Genomic DNA, 15134 nt, shown 5'->3' with positions numbered 1-15134 from the left:
GGTCTCACCAAGTTGCCCGGGCTGGTCTCAAACCCCTGGGCTCAGGCAATCCTCTCGCCTCAGCCTCCCAAAGTGCTGGGATTAAAGGCATGAGCCACCATGTCTGGCTAGGGTTTCAATACTTTTTATGCTGCTTCTGCTGGTCCTGCTTGCTCCTTGGAGGTAGTTCTAGGGATAAAGGGAAATCAGAGATGTAGTTAAACTCTGAAATAATAAAATCTCCTAACAGATGTCAGGGGTGATCAGTCCAGCTTGATGACATGTCCTGAGCTGACCTCCCTCTCCCTACCTGTCATCTTTCCTCTGATTTGGAAGGGAAAGAGGAGGGCCCAGGCACTCAGACCTTGGAAAAGTTGTTCTCCCTGTCTCTTTCTTCTCTGAGATTTGTTACTAAAGATGGGAGGACTCCTCTCCAAGTCAGGAGAAAAGTTAGTGCCTCAAGTGCAGGTCCCAGAGTGAAGGCCTTGACTGCACGATGCTCGAAACCATAATCTACTTAGTCTTGGAGAGAGAATTCCTCTGGAGGGGAAGGGAACTCACTTTTGGTAAACACTGGCCCTGGGGTCAGCGCTTTACTTATATGACCTTGCTTAATTAGCATAACTCTATAAGGTAGGCATTGCTGTTTCTTACTATTTTCCTATCTCACTTTTGTTTGTTTTTGAGTCAGAGTCTCACTCTGTCACCCAGGTTGGAAGGCAGTGGCATACTCATGGCCACTGCAGCCTTGACTTACTGAGTTTAGGCGATCCTTCCATCTCAGCCTCCTGAGTAGTTGAAACTATAGGCATGTACCACCACATCTGGCTAATTTTTTTTTATTGTAGAGACGAAGTCCCACCCAGGCTGGTCTTGAATTCCTGGGCTTGGGCATTCCTTGCCTTGGCCTCCCAAAGTGCTGGGATTACAGGCGTGAGCCATCCATTTCCCTGTTTTACATTTCAGAGAACTGAGACTCAGAAATGTCAAGTAACATGCCCAAGAACACACAACTAGCAGTGCATAGTATAGACAAGATTCAGACATAGGTCTGTCAACTTCTAAAGTCCTTGCCGAACTGGCTATACCCACGACACAAGAGAACCTCTGGAAACCACGGCCATTTATCTTGCAAGGTCCTGTGGCCATGCAAATCTGTCTCTGACCAGTGATTTCTATAGTTCAGAGCCTCCAAAGATCTCTGGAACAGACACTCCCTATTTGAGGTTTTTTGTTTTTGTTTTTTGAGTTTGAGTCTTACTCTGTCACCCAAGCTGGAGTACAGCGGTACACTCAGGGCCACCACAGCCTTGACCTGCTGAGCTCAGGCGATCCTTCCACCTCAGCCTTCCAAGTAGCTGGAACTACAGGTGTGCACCACCATGCCTAGCTAATTTTTTGATTTATTATAGAGACGAGGTCTCACCATGTTGCCAGGCTAGTCTTGAACCCCTGGGCTCAGGCAGTCCTTTCGCTTCAGCCTCCCAAGTGCTGGGATTGCAGACGTAAGCCACCTCACCCAGCTACTAATTATTGTTATTATTATTATTTTTGAGTTGGAGTCTCACTCTTGTTACCCAGGCTGGAGTGCAGTGGCACGCTCACGGCCACCGCAGCCTCGACCTGCTGGGCTCAGGCAATCCTTCCACCTCAGTCTTCTAAGTAGCTGGAACTACAGACTCATGCCACCACGCCCGGCTAATTTTTGTGATTTATTGTAGAGACAAGGTCTCACCAGGTTGCCTAAGCTGGTCTTGAACCCCTGGGCTTAGGCAATCCTCACACCTCGGCCTCCCAAAGTGCAGGGATTATAGACATGAGTTGCCGTGCCAGGCTACTTTTTATTATTTTAGAGATAAGGTCTCACTGTGCTGCCCAAGCTGGTCTCAAACTCCTGAGTTCAAGTGATCCTCCCATCTCAGCCTCCCAAAGGGCTAGGATTACAGACATGAGCCACCATACCCTGCTGGATTTTCCACATCTTTTAAACCTATGTAATCATATTAATATGCCTAATCTGATCATTTCCTTAAAATGCTTATTTTCCCACTGAAAATATTACGATATTACATTTTAAACTGTATCTTTGTTCAACTACAAAATTAAAAATGATTTGGAACTGATGACTCTGGGTTCTATCATCCTCTCTAAGCCGGCAAACCTTCCATTTGAAGAACTTAAACCATGCCAGAGGAGAGCTTTTCAAACTGTAATATGCATAGGAATCAACAGGGGATCTTATTAAAATACAGATTCTGATCTAGCAGTTCTGGGATGAAGCCCAGAAGACTTCATCTAAAACTCCAGCATTATCTTTTCCAATTGTGTGTGTGTGTGTGTGTGTGTGTGTGTGTGTGTGTGTGTGTGTGTATCTTTCTTGCCTACTTCCTGATCTCTCCTGTTCCTTGTTTTGACACCAAACACAACCCCTTTACCTTTTATTCCTCAGGTAGAAGTGATTACATTTTTTGATTAGGACAGAGCCTGGGAGGAGATGGCAGAGAACAACAACAACAAATCTTCTTTTCTTTGGGATTCTTTATGATTTTTTTTTTTTTTTTTTTTTTGAGTTGAAGTCTCACTCTGTCACCCAGGCTGGAGTGCATTGGGGCACTCATAGTCACCGCAGCCTTGCCCGACTGGGCTCAGATGATCCTTCCGCCTCATCCTTCCAAGTAGCTGGAATTACAGGCACACACCACTACACCCAGCTAATTTTTTGGTTTATTGTAGAGATGAGGTCTCACCAAGTTGCCCAGGCTGGTCTCAAACCAGCACTTTGGGAGGCTGAGGTGTAAGGCGATCACTTGAAGGCAGGAGTTCAAATCCAGCCTGGGAAACACAGCAAGACCCAGTCTCTACAAAATAATAATAATAATAATAAAAATTAGTGGGCCATTGCCTTTCTAGACTCTGGTGTGGCCATGAGCTCTTGGAGCTATGGTTGCTGCCAGACTTCCTGGATTTGGCCCCTTCCCCTACCTTGGGGAGGTGAATCTCCTCTTTCTCTCTCTAATTTGCTTTCTAAATAAAGTATATTCCCTAATCTTAAAAAAAAATTAGTAGGGCATGGTGGTGTGTCTGTACTTGGGAAGCTACTTAGGATGTTGAGGTGGGAGGATCGCTTGAGTCCAGGAGGTCGAGGTGAGCTATGATCATGTCACTACATTTCAGCCTGGGTGACATAGAAAAATCTTTTCTCAAAAAAAAAAAAAAAAAAAAAAGAAAGAAAGAAAGAAAGCAAGCAGGGAAGGTATATTTTATTCCATTTTGTCATTCTACAGATGAAGGCATGTAAGCACAGGGAGGATATGAATGGATCACTATCACCAGTTAGGAAGCAAGACTGGCACCTTCCTCCCCCATGAGTTTAAGGTAAAGGAGAATGGGGCAGAGGGGCACTGAGGAGAACAGGAGGGATTAGGAGCAGTTCTCGTGGAAGTAGAGAAAATGGGAAAGGCAAAAATGAGCAGTTCTTGAAGCAGTACTGCTGACAATTAAAAAAAAAATCCCAAAGGTAAGAAAATATCTTAGAGTTGCACAAGGAATTTTTTTTTTTTTTTTTGAGTTGGAGTCTCATTCTGTTGCCCAGATTGGAGTGCAGTGGCACGCTCCTGGCCACCGCAGCCTCGACCTGCTGGGCTCCGGCGAGCCTTCCGCCTCAGCCTTCCAAGTAGCTGGAATTACAGGCGCGTGCTACCACGCCCGGCTCATTTTTGACTTATTGTAGAGATGAGGTCTCGCCAAGTTGCCAGGCGGGTCTAGAACCCGCAGGCTCAGGCAATCCACTCACCTCAGCCTCCCAAAGGCGAGGGATTACAGGCTGAGCCACCGAGCCCGGCTGCACAAGGAATTTTAAAAACCAATTTAAACAAATGACTTCAAGCAAAATAATCGTCTCTATTCAAAGTGGTTATATTTTCTTGCGTTTTTCTGTTGGAGGCAGAGCTGGTGGAGTGATATGAGTCCAATAAAAGCCTTTCTTATGAATTTTTAAAACAGTCAGGTGCGGTGGCTCAAGCCTGTAATCCTAGCACTTTGGGAGGCCAAGGCAAGAGGATTCCCTGAGCCCGCGGGTTTGAGACCAGTTTGGGCAACTTGGTTTTGGCAAATTTATTGTAGATCTCATCTCTACAATAAATCAAAAAATAAATTGAGCACGGTAGCACGCGCCTGTTGTTCCAGCAACTTGGAAGACTGAGGCGGAAGGATCGCCTGAGCCAAGCAGGTCAAGGCTGTGGTGGTCATGAGTGTGCCACTGTACTCCAGTCTGGGCTACAGAGTGAGACTCTGACTAAAAAAAAACGAGAAACAAACAAAAAACCAAAACATTTTTTGCCTATAAAAAAGTAAGAAGTTTTTCAAATCTAGGGTAAAGACACAAGATAACTCATGCTGCAAAGTTTATCTTGGTCATACAACTGCTCCCACCAAATTGATGATTTATTGAGCCTACTGCTAAAGTAAAAAATTACAGAATGATCTTCCTTTTGCTCTTCTTGAAACATATCCGGATACTGAAATGTTATTATAGTGATGATTATTTATTGAATGACTATTATCTGCTAGACACTGTGCTTTACATATATTACCTTTAATTCTTGTGACACTACTGTCAGGGAGTTATTATTTTTCCTGTTTTTGTTATGAGGGAATAGGCTCAGAGGGATTGACTAACTTGTTCAAGGTCACACAGCTAGTATGTGGTTGAGCTGGTCTGTCTGACTCCATGTCCTGCGCTCTTTCTTTCTTTTTTAATTGGAAAATATAGTTTATTTAAAAGTAGATTAGAGAGAGAGAGAGAGAGAGAAGGTTTACTTCCTCAAGGTAGGGGAGAGAGTCAAGGCTTAGACTCTCTCTTTGGTGTGTTGTCCTGTGCTCTTTCTATTTTATCTTCATCATGCAATAAACAAACATTGAATATATTATATACCATGGATTTTATCCATCTTTTCCTTTAGTTGCAAATACTAAAAATGTTATTTTTAAGAAAACAGAGAACTATGGTACAGGACCCTAAATTGTAGATAATAATAAATTCCATTTGCATTTCTTGTCAAACCTTTTCTTTTTCCTACATTCTTTTAGTTTTTCTGATTCTATTAAAGATATAGTCTATAATATAATGTAATATATAATATAATATTTTAAAAGCCAAGGCAATGACTCTGTGATTCTCTCCATGCACATTCTAAATAAATGTGCATGCTGCTTCTCCAATTAAAAAAAAAAAAAAGCAGCTGGGCTCGGTGGCTCAGCCTGTAATTCCATGCTTTGGGAGGCTGAGATGAGTGAATTGCCTGAGCCCGCAGGTTTGAGACCCGCCTGGCCAACTTGGCGAGATCTCATCTCTACAATAAATCAAAAAATTAGCCAGACATGGTAGCGTGAGCCTGTAGTTCCAGCTACTTGGAAGGCTGAGGTGGAAGGATCGCCGGAGCCCAGCAGTTTGAGGCTGCAGTGGCCGGGAGCACTTTGGGAGGTCAGGTGAGGATTGCCTGAGCTCATAGTTTCGAGACCAGCCTGGGCAACTTGGTGAGGCCTCATCTCTACAGTAAATCAAAAAATTAACCAGGTGTGGTGGGGCATGACTGTAGTTCCAGCTACTTGGAAAACTGAGGGGGCAGAATCACCTGAGCCCAGCAGGCTGAGGCTGCAGTGACCGTGAGTGTGCCACTGTACTCCAGCCTGGGCAACAGAGTGAGACTCCAACTCAAAAGATAAATAAATAATTTTTAAAAGGCATCTATATATGAGCATCATCAGAGGTAAGTACTGATGTCAGGTGGCATGGGGTGTAGTTCTGTGGGCTTTTGACTTCACCACAGAAAGAATTTCAGAGTGATTGACAGAGAGGGTTTTAAAGTACAGTTCATGTGAGAGAAAAAAAGAAAAAGACTCGTTCAAGAGAGAACAAGGATGCTGTAAGGGAAAAGGCACAGAATGCTGTTAGCAGAAAGGTGTACATATTGCCCAAAATGATGATGAAGCATCCTTTTTTCTTTTTCTTTTTTTTTTTGAGTTGGAGTCTCACTCAGTCGCCCAGACTGGAGTGCAGTGGCCACTCCCGGCCACCACAGCCTCGACTTGCTGGGCTCTGGCGATCCTTCCGCCTCAGCCTTCCAAGTAGCCGGAATTACAGGCGTGTGCTACCACACCCAGCTAATTTTTTGATTTTTTGTAGAGAGGAGGTCTCGCCAAGTTGCCCAGGTGGGTCTTGAACCCATGGGCTCAGGCAATCCACTCACCTCAGCTTCCCAAAGTGCGGGATTACAAGCTGAGCCACTAAGCGTGACTTCTTACAAGTTTTAATTCTTATCATTGCACTCCTAGGTTTAACTTGTGTCCCAAGGAACTTTTGAGATAATTAGAAAAGCTACTATTTAATTAACTCTTAGAGCATCATTCCTCAGGATCTCTGGTAACTCCCCATTGCCTTTGTTTATGGCCTTTGTGACTGACAGTGCCAGTCACCCCTCATTCCAAGTTTGGTTCTGGTGAGCCTGCTCAGTGGGATGACTGTTCTGAGAGTTATGTTCCAATAGGAAGGTGTCTGTATGCTGACCAACCTGCTCCTTATTTATTTAACTCGCACCTGCCTATTGAAATCCTCTCACTTCTGCCTCCCAAAGTTCTGGGATTACAGGCGTGAGCCACTGTGCCCAGCCAAAGCTTACCTATCTATATCTAAACTAGGCTAGCTGTGCCTGTCTCGGCACCTTCAATCTGAGTTGGGACAAGAGCCACTGGGCACCAATGTGGAGTCTAGTAGAGTGATAACAGTTTCTTCACAACCTCTAAAATAGGGGTCAGAGACTTAAGGAGCACAAAACCTTGGGGAATAGTAAATTAACTTTTTTCTAGAGTATATCAGCTGGCGCAGTACAGCATTTTGGACCCTCTGGATGATGGTGATGATGATGATTATTATTATTTTGAGTTGGAGTCTCACTCCATCGCCCAGGCTGGAGTACAGTGGCACGTTCACAGTCACCCCAGGGTGGACCTGCTTGGCTCAGGCTTTCCTTCTGCCTCAGCCTTCCAAGTAGCCAGAACTACTTGGCGTGCACTACCATGCCTGGCTAATTTTTTGATTTATTGTAGAGATGAGGTCTTGCCAAGGTGCTCAGGCTGTTCTCGAATCCATGGGCTCAGGCAATCCTCTCACCTTGGCCTCCCAGAGTGCTGGGATTGATTACAGGACCCTCTGGATTATTAACAACCTTTGTATTCCCTTGTCCAACTTTAATTATTGAATTAAATCTCTGTGCCTATAGCCTGGGAATCTGCATCTAGTAACCCTACTTCCCCCATTGTGATTTTTAAACCCTTCAACATTTAGGTACCTAGTTATAATTATCCCATTGTTTTTATTTCAAACAGGTAAAATCAGGCAGCATCTTTGACAATTTCCTTCTTACAAATGATGAAGAGTTTGCTGAAGAGGTTGGAAATAATACCTGGGGAACAAGAAAAGTAAGATACTCTCTTAGCCTGGATTCCATGTGTCTGACTCCTCAGTCGTGCACTGTTATCAGCATCTTAAAATCAGCCTCATAGTCATGGTCTCATTTCCGGTCACGTGGCCCTGAGAGGTGGGAGAGAGGACTCACATTCATTGAATATCCACAACTCTGTACTTGTGGTTCTGTAAGTACTTTCCAAAAGTGACCCCAGTTAGCCCTAAAACAACCAGCAAGACAGATATTATCACTCCCCTTCAGATGTAGGAACTGAAATTCCGAGTATAAAGTGCTCACAGTTACACACAGCCTTTAACTCACTGAGTTAGAATTTGAACCCAGAGCGCGTGCTTCTTTTGTGTGTTATACCACCTGCCCACAGTGTGTTGATCTAGATGGGAGGCACTGAGCCCATTTCTGATGGATGCCTTGGAGAAAGAAGGTGACAGTGCTGTTTACCAGCTCCCCTGCCCTCCCACAACTATTTTATGGGTGGAGTGATACTTAGGATCTCATGACAATGACACTCTCCATCCAGACCTCCTGGTTCTTCAGGAAGGTCCTTTCAAGCAAGTTTTTGCTCAGTGCTTGATTATCCAACAGGCAGATTAAGTTGATGATTAGAGTACCAGCAAAAGTATGGATACCCTCCAAAATTTGTTTTGAGGGAACCTTTTTTTTGAGTTGGAGTCTCACTCCATCGCCCAGGCTAGAGTACAGTGGCATGCTCACAACCACCCTAGTGTCGACCTGCTGGGCTCCGGCGATCCTTCCGCCTCAGTCTTCCAAGCAGTCGGAACTACAGGTGTACACTACCATGCCCGGCTAATTTCTTATTTTATTGTGGAATGAGGTCTTGTCAAGTTGCCAGGGCTGGTCTTGAACCCTCAGGCTCAGGCAATTCACTTGCCTTGGCCTCCCAACGTGCTGGGATTACAGGCTGAGCCACCGATCCCAGCTTTTTTTTTTTTTTTTTTAACACAGTGTTTCATTCTGTCACCCAGCTAGAGTGCAGCAGCACAATCACAGCTCACCACAGCCTTGACTTCCTGGGCTCAAGTGATCCCCCTGTCTCAGGCTCCCAAGTAGCTAGACTATAAGTGTATACCACCATGCCTGACTAATGTTTCTATTTTTTGTAGAGACAAGGTTTCCCTTTGTTGCCCAGTTCTGGTTTTGAACTCCTGGGATCTAGCAATCCTCCTGCCTTGGCCTCCCAAAATGCTGGGATTACAGTTGTGAGCCACCGCATATGGCCTGAGAAAACACTGATACTTAATATTTATTTAAAAACATAGAAGTAGTCATCATGGGAACAATATTAGACTTTTATATACTTTTTAGACTGGTTTTGTCTTGCTTTACTTTGGGGTTATTATCTAAAATGGTTTTCTTGAGGCACTATTACATATTGGTTAAGAACTTGAGTTTTGGAGCTAGACTGCTTAGGTTCAGATCCAGGTGCTATTATTTACTAGTACAAACTTGTGCAAGTTATTTAACCTCTCTTCATCTATAAATTGGGAATAATGGTAACATCTATCTTGTAAGTTCCTGGCATATAGTAAGTGCTCAATATATGGGAGCTATTACTATTTTTGTTTGTTTGTTTTTGAGTAGGAGTCTTACTCTGTCACCCAGGATGGAGTGCAGTGGCACACTAATGGCCACTGCAGCCTCGATTTGCTGTGCTCAGGCAATCCTATCGCCTCAGCCTTCCAAGTAACTGGATCTACAGGCATGCGCCACCATGCCCAGCTATTCATTCATTCATTCATTCATTGTAGAGATGAGGTCTCACCAAGTTGCCCAGGCTGGTCTCGAACCCCTGAGCTCAGGCAATCCCCTTGCCTCTGCCTCCCAAAGTGCTGGGATTACAGGCATGAGCCACCGTGCCTGGCCTAGCCATTACTGTTAAACCACACATTCGTTTGACAGAGATTAATATTTGTTGAGTATCTGTTCAAAACATTGTTGTAGATGCTGGCGATATGGCAGTGAAATAAAATAGGAGGTTTCTGCCCTCACTAGGCTTACATTCAGTCTGGGGAGACCAAAAAGAAATGTACAAAGAATTCCAAACCTCAGTTGGGCACGGTGGCTCATTCCTGTAATCCCAGCACTTTGGGAATCAGGCAGGAGGATTGCTTAAGCTCAGGAGTTTGAGACCAGCCTAGGCAACATAGTGAGAACTTATCTCTACGAAAGAAAAATAAAAAAATCAGCCAGGCATGGTGGCACACACCTGTAATCCTATCTACTCAGGAGGATTGCCTAAGCCCAGGAAGTTGAGGCTATAGTGAGCCGTGATCATGCCACTGCACTCCAGCCCAGGTGACAGAGTGAGACTATGACTCAAATAATAAATAAACAAAGTCCAAACCTAGATCCCTCATCTAGAAAGTGGACTCTTTGGGTCCCCTCTCACTGTGGGAGCTTTTCTGTCCTTTCAATAAATCCTGCTTTCTCAAAATAAATGAATAAAAAAATAAAAATCATGTGTGTAGATTGTCTGTCAGTCACCATGGTTAGCAGTATAGTAGGCATTCAATAAATGTTTGTTGAATATGAACCAATTTTATTTACAAACAAATTACACACACATTTCTATCCACCCCACACGTCCTGAAAATGTGAATATATATAAATAACATTCCAGAACTCTTAAGACTGAGGCAAGATGCCAGACAATTCTAAAGTGGTTGATTTTTTAAAAAAATACCATCTGTAAATTATTTTGGAATTCCACATTCTAAACAGGACCCAGAGAAGCAATGGAGAGAACTGCATGAGGAAATGGAAAAAAGAAAGCGGGAAGAACAGGCCCAGAGGAAAAGGGAACAGGAGGAGGAGGAGGACAATGATGACTTCTGGAGAACTGAAGAAAAGGGAAATGACAGGCAGATGCTGGAAGGAGATGCTGATGGAGCATTTCCGGGTAAAAATGAAGAAGCCCTTGCTGACTGGAAGGATGAACTGTAACTCTGTAACTGTTGGAAAAATGCCAACGTTAGAGGTAAATGCTATTACTTGGAAGGAGAAATGTTTATAAGGTTGGCACAATTAGAGGATCAAAATAACTTGCTGCTTTTGAATAGATTTTAGATTTGTATTTCCACTGCACTCCTTTTGCTCTGTATGGCCTGGGGAAAGTCACATTACCCCTTAAAGTTTCTATTTCCTTATTAGTGGAAAAGGAGTGATAATTTCTATTATATGAGGTTATTGTAGGGATTAGGTGAGCTAATGTGTGTAAAGTACGTGTTATAAGTATGTAGTCCCAAAATAGTCTATGACTACTAACATTATCACGGTGTTTATGAAATTAGTTATTGGTAAATAAACTTCTGTTTAAACTTGAGCCTCATTTTCAATTTATTCCAGTACACCTAAGGATTTTGTTTTGTTTAAATCTGTATATTACTTGGTATTTACTGAGCAGTGCTGATGGTTGTGCTTGTATATAGACAATTTTTTCCTCTTGCAGATGGGTCAAGCACTTAAAAACAAAATCAGACCTCCCCTCAATGTAAGGAGAAACACTTTGTGAAAGTTCTTTTGTTTATCTGCTATTTTTTGCTCTATTTTAAAGTAATTGTCACTTGTTTGTAGGTTCGCTGGTCTCATATTTATTTTATTTTGTACCATCCGCTCACAGCATCATTTTCATGTGCACTCCTGGTGCTCTTTACAGATTAGAAAGCACTTTCCCATACATTTATGGCACTCCTACAATGTGCTCATTTAATCCTCATAACAACTGTTGTTATTATGAAAATTGTTATTGGCCAGGTTCAGTGACTCAACCTGTAATCCCAGCACCTTGGGGGGCTGAGGCAAGTGGATTGCCTGAGCCCACGCGTTCGAGACCAGCCTGGGCAACTTGGTCTACAATAAGTCCTTGTCTCTACAATAAATCAAAAATTAGCCGAGCGTGGTAGCGAATGCCTGTAGTTCCAGCTACTAGGAAGGCTGAGGCAGAAGGATTGCCTGAGCCCAGCAGGTCGACGCTGGGGTGGCTGTGAGCGTGCCACTGCACTCCAGCTTGGGTAATGAAGTGAGACTCCAACTCACTCAAAGAAAAGAAAAGAAAATTATTATCTTCATTTTACAGATATGGAAACTGCTTTGAGTAGGTAAGTCACTTGCTCAAGGTCATACAGTTAGTAAGGGGCAGGGCCAATGTCTGGATACAAGTTCATCTGGTGTAAAAGTTTATTCTTCCAATGCACCAGGCTGTGGAATGAGTGAGTAAATATCTATTACTATTGAATACATAGAGTAGGCAACCTTCTATATGGAAGAAATATCCTTTTAGGTGTATTTTTTAGAACTTACATCCCACATCTGGGGAGTGAGGCTCATTGACATGACTGTCTTGTAGTTCAGTAAAAGATAAGCCAGGGCTACAAATATGAATCTGGAATATAGTGGATTCTCAGTATAAATTAGTTGAAAAAAATAAACAGAATTCTGCTTCGTGGTTTCAGGAAATACTTCATGAGGGAAGTGACTTTTGAGCCAGATTTTAAAAAATGAGTCTATCCACTGGAGAAGGGATGTGTGGACCAGATTTCAGTGTCAAGGAGCAGGGCCACCCAGAAAACAGGAAGTAGAATAGCAAGGTCAGGAGGGAACAACAAAAGTTTCTTCTTCCTTGCTTTCTGTAGACTGCTGCCTGGTGTGGTTTCTGAACCTTACAATTTTTGGAATATTCTGGTTTAGAAAATTTTATACCTATTTCTATAACCTAAGAGTCTTCTATTATAAAAAGGGCAAGACTTCAGGTGTTAGGTCTGACATTTTGTTTTGGGTCTGGAGGACTAATGTTTAGGGTGATCCGTATTTTAGGGATGCCAGTCTGATGAGTAAATGTCTGATCTGATTGGTCAGGTGTATACACTACCAATTGTTAGATATTTTCAGTATCATCAGATACATATATTGACTTTTACGTAGGATTTTAGGGGAAGAGTAAACAAGAAGGATCTATTTGAATGTATTTTTAAGGTTTTTTTGTTTTGTTTTTTGAGACAGGGGTCTTGCTCTGTTACCTAGGCTGCACTGCACTGCACTCCAGTGCAGTGGTGTGATCATAGCTCACTGCAGCCTCCAACTCCTGGGCTCAAGCGAGTCTCCCGCCTTAGCCTCCTGAGTAACTAGGACTACAGGCACATGCCACCACGTCGGGCTGATTTTTTTGTAGAGACAGGAGTCTCACTACGTTACCCAGACTAGTCTTGAACTCCTCATCTCAAGTGAAATTCCTGCCTTGGCCTCTCAAAGCACTGGGATTGTAGGTGCATTGGAAGAATAAACTTTTACACCAGATGAACTTGTATCATGCTGCCTGGTCTGAATATTTTTTAAAAGTTGCTGTTCTCACCTCTGATTAATTTTATTTTGATTTATTGTGCATATATTATTTCCAGAAATTATGGTAATTTTAACTATGCATTTTATATGCATAGTCCCACCCATTCTGCACACAGACTTTGAAATTTTTTGCATTTCTTTCTAGAACATTCTTTTGAATACCACCATTCTGCCACTGAACTGTACTTCTCCATTTGATTTCTTTTTTCTTTTCTTTTCTTTTTTTTGAATTGGAGTCTGACTCTGTTGTCCAGGCTGGAGTGCAGTGGCACTTTCATGGCTATCCACAGGCTTGACCTGCTAGGCTCAGGCAATCCTTCCATTTCAACTTTCCAAGTAGCCAGAACCATAGGTATGTATCACCACACCCAGCTAATTTTTAAAATTTTTATTTATTGTAGAGACGAAGTCTTGCCAAGTTTCCCAGGTTGGTCTTGATCACCTGGGCTCAGGCAATCCTCTTGCCTCTGGCTCCCAAAGTGCTGGGATTATAGGCCTGAGCCACTGCGCCTGGCCAGATGAATTTTTAAAACATGTATAAGCTTAATTTTCAAAAGTAATAGGTATTCAGTGTAAAAATGTGGCATCAACACATATTAGGAAGAAAGACAATACTTCTTGTATTTCCTTCCAGTTTGTGTTCCTTTGTTGGCTAGCTGAACTTCAGGTGCAGAAGATTTCATTAATCATACTCATTACATGGTCCTTTATCATCTTTGGTCAGTGACAATGTCACTTCTAAATTTTATTTATTTATTCCCCTTCTTTTTTTTTTTTTTTTGATTCAGTGTCTCACACTGTCACCCAGGCTAGAGTGCAGTGGCACAGTCATAGCTCACTGCAGCCTCCATTTCTGGGCTCAGTCAATACTTCTGCTTCAGCCTCCAAGTGGCTGGGACTACAGGCATGTGCCACTATGCTAGGCTATTTTTTTTTTTTTTAAATAGAGATGAGATCTTGCTATGTTGCTCAGACCAGTCTCAAACTCCTAGGCTCAAGCAATACTCTCATCTCAGCCTCCCAATGTGCTGGGATTATAGGTGTGAGCCACTGCACCCAGCATTTTTTTCCCTTTTATTCCCTTTCTCTTCCCTGCTTAGTTAAGTTCTACTTAATGTATGTCTTCTTTTTGTTTGTAATATGTTCTTACAAAATGTGAATTTTTGTTTTCCATGGATTTTTAATTTATGTAAGTGGAATATTGTTTAAATCTCCCTTTGTTTCCGCATATTTTCTACTGAGCACTACATTTGTTTTCTTTTTTGTTTGTTTTGAGTTGGAGTCTCACTCTGTTGCCCAGGCTGGAGTGCAGTGGCATGCTCATGGCACTGGAGTGCAATGGCATGCTCATAGTCACCCCAGCCTCTACCTACTGGGTTCAGGTGATCCTTCCACCTCAGCCTTCCAAGTAACTGGAAATACAGGCATGAGCCACAGTGCCCAGCTAATTTGTTGATTTATTGTAGAGCTGAGGTCTCGCCAAGTTGCTCCAATCCATGGGCTCAGGCAATCTTCTCACCTCAGTCTCCCAAAGTGCTGAGCCACCACGCCCGGCAGTTTTTTTTTTTTTTTTTTTTTTGTTGGAGTCTCACCCTGTCACTGAGGCTGGAGTGCAGTGGCACTCTCATGGCCACCACAGCTTCGACTTGCTGGGCTCAGGAAATCCTTCCACTTCAGCCTTTCAAGTAGCTGGAACTACTGCCACCATGTCCTACTAGGCTAATTTTTTATTTTGTTGTAGAGATGAGGTGTCACCAAGTTGCCCAGGCTAGTCTCAAACCCTTAGACTCAGGCAATCCTCTCACCTCTACCTCCCAAAGTGCTGAGATTACAGGCAGGAGTCACCACACCTCACTGAGCGTTATTTATTTATTTATTTTTGAGTTGGAGTCTCATCCTGTCGCCCAGGTTAGAGTGCAGTGGACGCTCACGGCCACCCCAGCATTGCCTTCTGCCTCAGTCGTCCAAGTAGCTGGAACTACAGGTGTGCATCACTGTACCTGGCTAATTTTTTAATTTATTGCAGAGACGAGATCTCACCAAGTTGCCTGGACTGGTTTTGAACCTGCGGGCTCAGGCAATCCACTCTCCTCAGCCTCCCAAAGTGCTGGGATTACAGACTGTGCCACTGTGCCTGGCCGTATTATGTTTTTAAAATGCATTCATGTTGCTGTGTATGCATCTATTTCACTACTTTTGATTACTATATAATACTTTATGATATAGCATCTACCACATTTTAGTTATCTACTCTCCCTATGGTAGGTAGCCAAGTTGTCTCCAAGTCCCCACCACCATAAACAACACACAATGAAT

General features: G+C 43.1%; 1 protein-coding gene across 1 annotated transcript in view; it reads left to right on the top strand.

The window, feature by feature from the left end:
- LOC103269400 (calreticulin-like) overlaps positions 1 to 10424 on the top strand; it is a gene marked incomplete at its 5' end in the record, with an annotated part of 27260 nt that extends 16836 nt beyond the window's left edge. Inside the window, 2 exons of the mRNA XM_008066988.1 lie at positions 7363 to 7455; positions 10203 to 10424. Of these exons, the coding sequence (XP_008065179.1) occupies positions 7363 to 7455; positions 10203 to 10424 (315 nt within the window). The remainder of the gene's footprint in view (positions 1 to 7362; positions 7456 to 10202) is intronic.
- Between the last annotated feature and the right edge of the window lie 4710 nt (positions 10425 to 15134).

This window comes from Carlito syrichta, unplaced genomic scaffold, assembly GCF_000164805.1.
Source record: "Carlito syrichta isolate Samal-C Ts95f unplaced genomic scaffold, Tarsius_syrichta-2.0.1 Scaffold309206, whole genome shotgun sequence".
Taxonomy (NCBI): Eukaryota; Metazoa; Chordata; class Mammalia; order Primates; family Tarsiidae; genus Carlito; species Carlito syrichta.
Note: the sequence above shows the minus strand (reverse complement) of the source record. Positions and strands in the feature narration are given on the sequence as shown.